The 12,176-nt window shown below is 33.8% G+C and overlaps 1 protein-coding gene across 1 annotated transcript in view; it reads right to left on the reverse strand.

The window, feature by feature from the left end:
* Positions 1-1,832: 1,832 nt before the first annotated feature.
* LMO3 (LIM domain only 3) overlaps positions 1,833-12,176 on the reverse strand; it is a gene marked incomplete at both ends in the record, with an annotated part of 54,543 nt that continues 44,199 nt past the window's right edge. The window contains 2 exon segments of the mRNA XM_082850327.1: positions 1,833-1,938; positions 11,716-11,841. Of these exon segments, the coding sequence (XP_082706453.1) occupies positions 1,833-1,938; positions 11,716-11,841 (232 nt within the window).

The following is a 12,176-nucleotide window of genomic DNA, read 5'->3' on the forward strand; positions in this document are numbered from 1 at the left end:
AACCGTTTTCTTAAAAATGAGAGGCAATGTCCAGATTCACATGCATGTTCATAGTAAAGCTTTGTTTGAAAACAACTCAAATCCACACCAGCATGTTTTTTCAGTTTAATATTTTGGCCCCAAACCAAGAATTCAGGTATCACATTTAATTTTTATCTGCAATGCATATTCGGCAGGACAAAGTATGTATGCAAGTAACACTGGGAAATATTGTTTCCTATACAAGTGATCAAGAAAAAAGAAGAAAAGAAAAAAGAAAGCCCAGAGCACTAAAAGTTGCTCTAGTAAAAATATGCTTCATTGTGCCTGTTGAGGAATCAGATCTGCTGAAAAGTAGTTTTGAGTACAGGGAACAGAAGCAATGAAGCAAAGTGAGCAACCCCAAAGAAGGGAACACAGTCGCAACTTTATTTCCTTCATTGTAATTGAAATAATCAGTCTCCAAAAGTTTTGTTTCTAGAAAGCTTTCTTTTTTATCAGCTATCATGTAGATAAGGGAATAATCTTTCACCTTTAAAAAATGGAATGACAGATTTCAGCCCAAGTGTGATCAATTCTGAGCGGGTAATTACTTAGAGAAAGCAATGAGAGTAAGACACATCAAACTTTTAAAGTGTTCACTTTTGAACATTAAAATAAGTGGCAGGTAAATACAGAAAAATATATAATCACCAGTTCTCAGCTTTTTATCAATCCCTTTGTTTCTCTTCTTCTAGAAGATTCTGTGAGCACTATGTTGCTCTGATCAAAAGTGACTTCACTCCTCAAATATGATCATAGATTCAACGTGCATTATCATGGTTTCAGTAGATTCGCATTCAAAACCTTTTGGTGCCAGAAATGTATCAAATCATAAAGTTATTATACGCTTACCTCTGATGGAGAGATCTGGGCAAAATTTGTACAAGAAATTTATCATTTTAAAATTATCTTATAATTGTGGTAACACTTTTTTAAAGTAACCCTTTGGAAAATTTTTACATGATACCCAAAGGCACTAGCTCACATAAGCGGTGAATGGCTGAAGGAAACAAAACAAAGCCATTTACTAGGTAAAGAGCACACACAAAAAAAGGGTATTAAAAGGATAACTGTTAAGCTTTAAAGTTATTCTAAAAATGGCACTTTTCACGTTGGTAAAAAATGAAAGTGCTTTAAGATGAAATTTTTATGCATTTTTTTAAAGCTGATCTTTAACCCCCTGAAAATAGGGGGTGATAATGAGAACACTGATAGACTCTAAATCATTGTGGCAATAAGTGGATGTTGCTAAAATGCTTTGTGTGTCCTTCTTTTTCAGTATTTTTAATGTTGATAGACTTGCTTTATATGTGTATCGTTAGTGAGATTTGCTCTTCAATTCTTTACTAGAAAGTTACAGCTCATTTAAAATAGCTGGTAGATACAGAAAGCATAAATATACCGGAAGTTTAAACACTGATTGTACTAAATGCAACAATACAAAGAAGCAAACAGAACACAAATGGTAACACAATAAAACTGTATTACATTTGTGCTTCAAATATTACAATACATTATATACAATAGTCCAAAATAAACATCTCATGCCAAGTGACACAAAAAAACAAATAGCAAGCAAAAAAATCCAGCAATATGTACATTACTTTTTTCTTTTATAATAAACATTCAACTCTGAACTGGGGCAATTTCACTACATACAGATGCAGTCCGCCTTTTATTCCATATAACCATCCTGCTTTCCTATATCTAAGCTATTCAGTTGGTTCCTGTGTCAATTCTTATATACACGTGGAGCAAAAAAGATAAAAGAATGGAGTGCTTTGTATTCTTAATGGGGTGATGTTGATAGATCAGCGAACCTGGGGTGCATAACCTTCTTTCATTAAACCTTCCTCGTAGTCCGTCTGGCAAAGGATCATGTTATTCTTTAGGAAAAATTTGTCTCCAACACAAAATCTGAAAATATTTACAAAAATAAAATGGTTAAGATGACTTCACTCAGATCTATAGGTTTGAAGATTTCTTTTCCTAATCATCATTTCATTATTTCAATTTATGGTAATTCCCTGAGTTTGAAAGTTTGGCTTAGAAAGTTGCCTTGTTGTCAAAATTAAACCATTCTGGTCATTTAAGGAAATGCTACACACAAAATTTGAAATCCTACTTTTATATATAAAACTCATAAGAACATTGAGGAAAACACCTTGGGCAGCAAAGGTGATTTTTTTTTTTTACCATATTGGAAAGAAAAAAAGAACTGATCTATATTTACATTGATTAAAACAATGATAATAATATTTCACGGCAGTGATTATGGAAGCTTTCATCATTCCCCTTTTATCCATTTTATAAAAAAAGTAAAAGGCATTAAAATGAATCAAATGATTAGAAAATAGCCCATTTTAGAGCTTCTCACTTAAAGCTTCCTTTTACTCTGTTATTAAAATGTGATTAAATTCTCGTAATTTGGAAGTAATTGTTCTGAAGTGAAAGTTATTTTAGCATCAGACTCAGATGCTGGGCCATATTCCTTTGTCTGTGGCAAGTTCACCAACTATGAAGTAGTAAATGTATTTCTTAGAGTACTTCCAATTAAACCAAAAGGAGTAACCTGATGAACTTCTTAATATTGATGTGATAAATAAACTAGTTTCCAGTAGCTAATTATGTATTTTATTCTATAAAGCATTGTTTAATGTGCAAGATTGTAATGTTTTTAATAAGTCCCCTTTTTGTATAATTTCCCAGTGGTGACGCTTTGGACACAATTAAGGTCAGAAAAAATGCTTGTGCTGTTTCCGGTACATTTAACAATAAAGTAACTCTGGGGAGATTTGTATATATTTTTAATTGTAACAATTTAACCTTCAAACAGCAGTGTCTGGTAGAGTTGACCCAGTAAAACTACTTGTAATTATATAAGTCGACCTCACTGACCTTTGATAGTAGTCTCTCTTTATCAGATAGTCAATTTCAAATGATGTTCAAGCAGAAATCTTAGTGGATAGATTAAATTGTGTCATGAAAGCCACCCTTTAATGTTTTGTGAAGTTGAAGGTTTAAATGAGGAGCAGTTGGGCTGATTTACATTTGCAAAGATTGGAATGCTAGACAAACAGCGAACCTATTTATTTTCCAACTGGGTAGCTTTGGAAATTTATCCTTATTCTAGCTAAGTAGATAGAGGGGAAAATAGTGTAATAAAAAAAGTAGCTTGAAAAGAATTAGCTTTCCTCTTAAAGGAAGATTGGTCTGTTTATTTGTGGAATTTACTTTTTTTTCCCCAGGATTACTGCCTGCTGATGATGCTGATTGAAAGTACAGACTACGCCCTGATCTTGAAATCCTGCAGTTGTTTGTGGTCAAGGCTATTGGATACAATGAACATTCAAGTTTGGACTTTACGTATATCTTCTTTTTATTAGTTGCAAACTATAAACTTGAAATATTGTGCTTAAAAAGTAGTGTTTGAACAAACCAGTTTTTGTAGATTATCCTGATCATTAAGATATGTTGAATAAAAGGAAATATTTCTTTTGTTGGGCAGCGGTAAGTAGCCAAATTAGATACTTACTTTTATGTGAGATTATATAAAGTAGCATGCAGAATATATTTGATTACTGTTCAAATTTTTCACTTTATATTAATGTTGAAATTAATTTGAGCTGACTAATAAGCTAATAATAAAATATCCATCAAAAATAAATAATTTTAATAAAATACTCTCGTGTTCCAGCTGATGTTATTGAATCTTATTTTCCCCTAAAATCCGACTAAACTGGAAGTACTTTTTCACCTCCATACTGTCTAAAATTTTGCTTTAATTTGTTAATAAGCCTCCAAATTCTATTTGCTATCAAATAAAAACGTGTTTTGTTTTTGCTTTTTTTTTTGTCATGTTGTGTCATGTCATCCTTACCTTCAGGGGCCTTGAAATTTAGGTAATTTCTATTTGTAGATTAATACAATCGGAGTAATTATAGTGAGAAAAGCACTGAGCCAAGAGCCTGGGGATTTGGTCCTGAGTCCTGTGGCTCTCACCTACTCAATGCAAGATATAGGGTGTATTTCATACTCTCTCTGAGTCAGTTCTCTGTGGGTAAGATAAAACAACTACATCACTGGATGGTAGGAATGTTAAAATAAGAAGTATATGAAAGGCAGAGAGACATTTGCAATGAATAGGGTTCAAATTCCAACCTTCCATTCACAATATTGAAAATGAAACTTCAGGATTTTTATCTTTAACATCAGTAAGTTCGTAAGTTGGCAGTAAAGAGTAGAAATGTAATATGTAAAGCCTTCCCTCAATGTTTGGAATGTAGGTAATTAAAATAATCACCTTTTATAAATTACTTACCATGTGCTAAGGCTAAGCATGTATATACAGTGATCACATTTATTCCTTAAATCCAACTGAGAAAGTAAATATTAACATTGTCTTTTTCAGATGAAAAACCTAACACTTCCTCCCAGAATTTTAAAAACCTGCCCAAGGTTCCAGAGCTAGAATGTGTATGGTAGAGGAAGGAAAAGCACCCTGGTCTCTTTGGATTCAAGATCCATGCTTTTACAATTCACAACAGCCAAGACATGGAAACCTAACTGTGCTTTCACAGATGAATGGATAAAGAAGATGTGGTGCATACACACACACACACACACACACACACACACACACACAGTGGAATACTACTCAGCCACAAAAAGAATGGAATAATGCCGTTTGCAGAAATATGGATGGATGTAGAGATTTCTTTTTAATTTTAATTTTTTGTTCATTATGGATTTTTTTGCATCAATTTTTTAATTAATTAATTTTGGCCATGCCGCATGGCTTGTGGGATCTTAGTTCCCTGACCAGGGATCAAACCTGTGCCCCCAGCAGAGGAAGCATGGAGTCTTAACCACTGGACTGCCAGGGAAGTCCCAAAAGATTTTCATACTAAGGGAAGTACGTCTAAAAGAGAAAGACAAATACCATATGATATCACTTACATGTGGAATCTAAAATGTGACACAAATGAACTTATCTACGAAACAGAAACAGATTCACAGACATAGAGAACAGACTTGTGGTTCCCAAGGAGGAGGGAGGGGTAGGGAGGGATGGATTGGGAGTTTGGGATTAGCAGGTGCAAACTATTATATATACAATGGATAAACAACAAGGTCCTACTGTATAGCACAGGGAAACATATTCAGTATCCTGTGATAAACTATAATGGAAAAGAATATAAGAAAGAATATATATATAGCATAACTGAATCACTCCGCTGTACAGCAGAAATCAACACATTGTAAATCAACTATACTTCAATTTAAAAAAAACAAATAAATGACTGAAAGCAATTAAAAAAATCCATGCTTCTACCTGGAGGCGGTAAAGCATGAGGCTATGAAGTTATATAGGTATTTTGTATTATTATTACTTCTTTACATAGCTTTTCAAAAGACAGCCTATTATTCAATGAGATGTTTGCAATATAAATGGAATTCATCTAAAATATTCCTACCTGAGATATGTTGATACTAATATGTTGTCAACTGGATAAAGTACCTTTTATGTGCATATCAATTTATACTTAAAGGTCAAAATGAAACAGAACATAGGTGAGGAATGTCACACACATAAAACTTAAACAAAACAGCTTTGAAAGCTATAGTTAAGAACAGATTATGATTGCTTTGCAATTAGGATTGATATCTTCCTTTAAAATGTCCTATACATAAACATGAAGAAATTAGAGGAATAGCAATGCAGATATCAGACACCTAACAAAATGATCTATAACTGTGATTTTGTAAGAAAGGCTAATTTCCAATGTTCTATAACCAGGTCCTGATGAGATTCAGCATTTCAGAAAAATATTATAAAAATAGTGATGGCCAGAGGATAACGTATGTATATATAGTAATAGGTCAGGCTAAAATTCTTGAAAATAAACTGATAATCTTCCTTATAAATTAATCTTAATCGCTTGTGATATAGTCAGTTCAATTAATTCTGCCATCATTAAAAAAATATGTTAAGGAATAAAAAGATGCCCAATCAGATTATTAAGCCACCTAATCTAAATGTTTTAGAGTTAATCATAGATTTAATTTCCAGATATTTTGGAGTAACTCTAGTTGAATTCATACGGTCTTAGAGACTTGAAAAGTACGGACAATAATTAAGAAACCATCACTATCAAATACAGGGCTTAGAGTAGTTTTGAGCGGGTTATCAAATGCCTCTGCTAGGAAGCTTTCATTTGTGATATCCTCTTTAAGAATGAAAATGTTAACTTAGTCATCTTATTTCTCTAACATTAGTGACTGCCAATTATAATTAATTTCCATTTCCACAGCACTTTAAAAAGAAAGGGGATCCATTCCATATTTCCAATGTCTCTACTGTTCTATTTAGCATCCTCAGTTACTAAAAGATGGAGATTTTGATACTGTACTGTGTTTTCAGTGAGAAGTGCAGGTTATATACTCATTGTACACCTGTGAACAAATTTACTGTCTTTTCCCAGTGACAGCCCAGTTGTCCTCACACAGTGCATTCCGAACAATCTTTTCTGTACCAAGTTTCGCTACCCACACCACAAATCCTATTATCAATTATTTAGCATCCACCTTTTTTTAACTCCACTATATCTACTCCCATTTATACCCACTTTGTCAGAAAAGCAAATCTTCATCTCGAAACAGGTCAGGGTCCTCATACTGGCTCTGAATCCAGAGATTAAATCCAGACTGCCTGGGTTCAAATTTTGAATCTACCCTTTTCTATCTGTGTAATCTTGGGCAAGTTATTTAGATTTTCTATACCTCAGTTTCCTCACCTGTAAAATGAGGCTAATAATAGTACCTACTTCTGGGTTATTTTGAGTATTAAATGAGTTAGCACATGTAAAACAGAACAATGTCTGGTGTGTGATCAGCACTGTATAAAAATTTGCTCTCATGATTATTTGCTAACAATAATCTTCTCACCTTTGCTTAGCTATTCCCTAGCCAGGGATATTTCTCCCTTTTTTCCATGTACGTAAATTCTAAAAATTCTTTTTTTAAGGGAATATAGGAGTACGGGAGTAAGAGGTACAAACTATTAGGTATAAAATAAGCTATACGGCTATACTGTACAACACGGGGAACATAGCCAATGTTTTACAATAACTATAAATGGAGTAGAACCTTTAAAAGTTGTGGATATTGTACCCCTGTAACATATAATATTGTACAGCAACTATACTTCAATCAATCAATCAAAATTCTGTAGTTTCCATTTCCTCCATCAGTATTCCCTGACCCCGTCAACTTATTCTGATCTTTCCCAAAGCACTTATTTATTGGTGTATCATTTACTTTGGCATTTCAAATTTTCTCATGAATGTGTAACAGGTTTCCCACTCTGGGCAGCAGTGCTGAGGTAAATGACCATGAGTAAATTTTCTTTTGAACCCTCTGAAATACCACCGTAACCTGTACTACCACTTGAAGTGGGTGGGCCACAAATGTTGGTTAAGAAAGACTTATTCCAGAACTGAATAGCCTTAAAGAACAAAGATACTTTTGATGAATAATTTAAATTTGGACTCATGTTGACTTTAGCTCACTGATTTCCTACCTTTACAATTTCCTCTCTCTACCCCATATTCCTCCACGTCCCTACAAAACTCCCTCTCTAATCTCTGAGCACACTGAGCCACTTTTCAGTTCCGGAGCACATTACTTGCTTTCACACCTCCATGCCTTGCCTACTTCTCCATCTGTCTGGAAAATCCTTTCCTCACTGCACCCAGCCTTCTTCACTTCCTCCACGCCCCCACCAGACACACTTCCTATATCCTAACCAGTCCTAGAGAGTCCTTTAACACCCAGGACATCAACCCTTTTGTGCTTTCTTAAGACTTCAAGAAGCACAGACCTCTCTTCCCTCAGTATAGATCTGTTTAGCATCGATTACATTCTTCTCTTCTGTGAGTCTTTGATGTCATGTCTCTCCCTAAACTCTAGATACCCCTAAGAGAGAAACTGGATTTTATTCACCTCTGTTTCCACAGAGCCTAGCACAGTGCTTTTTTCCTTTAATGTTACACAGTTCTACATATTTGAGGCAATTTCATTACAAACAAGCATTTTTTTCCTTCTCTTATAAAACCATCATTTAGTTTCCTAGAATTTTCTAAGGGGGGGGGGCTTACTCATCTTTAAGAAATTAAGCTATTACTCAGAATTTTCCAATTCTGAATGAGATTCATGTTATCATACAAGATGTTCAAAATAACCTTCTTCAGGTCCTTTCAAAATAGATGAACTTTTAGATTTTAATTCAGGATTCACATTTTTAGCCTTACCCTTTTAAAAAGGACAGAGAAGATCACCCATCTTGAAAGTTCATTGTTACTACTATCTTTTTTAAACATTCAGAAATGCTTTAGAACTTAATAATATTGTGATTAAAAGTTAAGATGAAATGACTTGTTAAATAAAATTATAAGCATTTATAAAATCATAATTTCAGGGGTCAAGAAAGTTTGCTTAAGGGAAAGTGCCTGTAAATTACCTATTGGCCTTGTGTGTCACTTGAGAAGGTGCAATACTAAGACAATGATTTTGCTACTATGAGTAGAGGCTCCTGAGGCAGATGGCTTTATTGGAGAGATTTCCCAAGCAGACGCCAAAGGATAAGGAGAGTCTCCTATATTGAAAACTTCTGGATTCAGAGTAACAAAATTTGTCTGCTTTGCTTGACTGATGAAGATTAGCTGACTTCCTGCATTAAAGAAGTTTGTCTTGTAGAGATGGAAGTGACAAGACAATAACTAAGTGTTAATTGTGCATAACCAGCACTAAAGATATTCAGTCCCATTATGGCATGTAATAAATGAAGCGCACACAGAAATATATTAGGTACTTTAATAATGATACTAGAACAGTATTCTGCAGCAATAAGAAAGTGAACAGTTTTAGAGTCAAAATTTAGGAGTGTTTGTCTTACTTGACTGAGTTCCACTGAGGAGACAGACGTAATTGTGAATGCAACTTTTTATTTCAATGATGAGATAAAATTGATATATGATTTGTAAATAGCATTAACAACCTACAATTACTTTGCATCATAATAGAATTCAGGCTGGGTTTAGCACTTGAATGATGTTTTAATTTTCTGTGTAGAACACGGATAAAATAGGTAAGCCTGCCCTAATAGAAAAATGGACAAAAGGAATAAACAGGCAGTTCCCTAATAGAAGAAATATCAAAGGGTCACTGGTAATCAAATAAATGCTAATTAAAAATGATAATGAGATACCATCTTTCATCCCTCAAGGTGACAAGGATTTCTTTTAAAATAATAACTCCCAGTGTTGGAACTTATGTGAGGGAATGCATTGTTTTTTCTTTTCTGGTGTGGGAATAATTGGTATAACTTTTCCAGAGAGCATTTTGGCAATGTATAATGTAAGCCTTTAAACTGTTATATGGTTTGTCTAATTAACTATGCTCCTGTGAATTTAGCCTGACACAGATTTGAGTATTTGTTTATAAAGTCCGCATTAGATTGATAATACTGATGCTGTAAAAACTTGAAGAAACAACCTACACATCTGATGACAGAAGACTGATTTAATGATATATGAAGCTTTATGCATAAAACTGAACACAAGAAAGCTTAAAATGTCATAAAGGAATTTTTAAAGGCAGGGAAAAATGTACACTATATTAATGAAAATGTCCAAGTGACAAACACTAGGATTCTTCCTTGTTACTTTCCTTTAAGATGCTTAAATGTGGTTATAATATAAAGTATATGCTATATATCATTTGCCACATATGCATAGAAAAATGTATGGCTAGCCACATACCAAAATATTAAAATAACTTCTTTTAGAACAGTGAGACATGGGACAATGTTATTCTTTATCCCTTTCTATTTTCTAAATTTTCCTCTATAAGTATGTAATTGTTTATAAGTAGAAAAGCAGTAAATGTTATTGTCGCACAAAGATAACTCTATTGTTAGTAAATGCTATTAGTGGATGAAATGTGGTAAGTAAACAAAAATATTCTAAATTTACTACTAATATAACCTTTAAAACATATATACATAGAGGCTCATGCATATTAATGAGTCTGCAAGGATGTGTGGACATTTGTGTTTTTGTACTCATATCCTTACAATAAAAAATATGTGCATTTGATAATTTACTTTTGGTTAAGTGTCACTACAGACTGAATCAACCTACTTTGATTCCAAACATCTATTGGGAAGACTCAAGATGTTGCAAGATGACTTCTTGAATTATTTCCTGGGTAAATTATACATTGTGAGGTATACAAGGCCAGATTCTGAACATCTACATTTAGCAGGAGATATCTTATGTAAAAACCAAGTTAGTGAAATATCATATGGTAAAAGTAAATTATAAATATCAAGGTAAAAGAACTAGATTTTGAGAACCTATTATGTTCCTGGTACTTATAAATTCTTTCATTTAATTTTCAAAATCTGCAGGATAGACATTAGTGTCTCCATTTTAAGGATGTGCAAACCAAACTCAGAGAAATTAAGTGACTTATGCAAGACTGCACAGCTAGCATATGGTGGGGATGGAATCTGAATCCAGTTCTCACTGTAAACATCATACTCTTTCTACTACTCTATAGCGCCTTGTAAGAAGATACTGCATTTAACAGATATGCATTTACTGCATAAAGATAAGATATGCATTTACTGCATAAAAGGGCCAATTATAGTAACTGAGAACTTGACAAAACTAATATTTACTGAATATTTTCCATGTTCAGGTGTTTTCACACCTGTGCTGAATTTATTTTCATTAAAATCCATCAAGTGCAATAATTTTTGAAATGTATTTTAATGATATGTATATTTTAATACTCTAACATCCTCTGCATTTCTTACATAAAACCGGTATGGTAGTATATAGCTCACACTAGAATTAAAAGTTATTATTTTTACTTTGGAAAAATGGAAGGAAGTCATAATACTTTGAGATGAGAGAGTTCTCTGAAATTGACTAATCCAGCTCCCTTATGTTATAAAGAAGAAAACTCAGGTCCAGAGAACTAAAATAGCTGGTTTATGCTCACACATCTTGTTAGGGAGAGTCCAGACTGGAATTCACATTTCTAGATTCCCTGTGCAATACTCTTTCCATCGTCCAATGCTGTCTCTCTGATGCTGATAATTGTATCCAACCTCGCTCCCAAAGAGATTTGAAGCAACTTGAAAAGTACACATATAACAAGGTTAAAATTCAAGATAAGAAATCAAGAGATAGGGCAACTGTAAGTATGAAAAATAAGATGAATACACATGCCTGCCACAAATTCCTGTGTATTTTCCTCAGTGTAAATTTGTTTGCTCACAGAAGTAGTACTAAAAGTAAACATACTTTAAACTTGCTTTTTAAAAGACAGAAAAACTATAAAGAATGAATAAGAAGAGAAAGTCTTCTATAAAGTTTTCATATATCTCATTGTTCATTTCCTATCACATCCTGTTCTATGATGCAGTTCTTTGGGGTAGAAGGGTAGTCTTGCGACCCTTCTCCTTCTCAGGGATATGTTTCTGGCCCTGAATGAATGGTTGCAGGAAACAAAAATGCTGAGATAAGTTGCTTTAAGTAAAGTGTACTAAAATAATTCCTGCCTATTAAATACATAGCCAGCAAAGAGAGATTTACTGTTTTTTGCAGAATGAAATCTGCTTACCTCTGATTACAAAGCTGACACGCAAAGCAGTCGAGGTGGTAAACGTTGTCCTTGGCGCGCATCACCATCTCAAAGGCAGGAATGAGCTTGCTACAAGCAGCACAGTTTCCCGTTACACCGAAGAGCCTAGAACAATAAACATTATTGTCAAACTCTTCCAGGGAAATCTGATTTGGTAACCAGAGAAGACGCTAATAACACCCTGTAAGGCTATCAATACGCAATGCCTTATGACGTACACAAGTGAGTTTTATCCTAGGTGTATACATAAATAGTCTCTGGTGATACATACTCAGTTGAACTTCCTTGATGAAAATCACATCTTGTTTGAGAGGAAAAGGAAAAGACAAATACATTAGGAAGCTTACATAACTGCACACAAACAGAAGTCAACAGGGGTGAATTCACGGCAAAAATCTTCTACTTGTTAGAATATAAAATATAAAAGCAATGTAACTTTG

Source organism: Leucopleurus acutus, assembly GCF_964270905.1.
Source record: "Leucopleurus acutus genome assembly, chromosome: 11".
Lineage (NCBI taxonomy): Eukaryota > Metazoa > Chordata > Mammalia > Artiodactyla > Delphinidae > Leucopleurus > Leucopleurus acutus.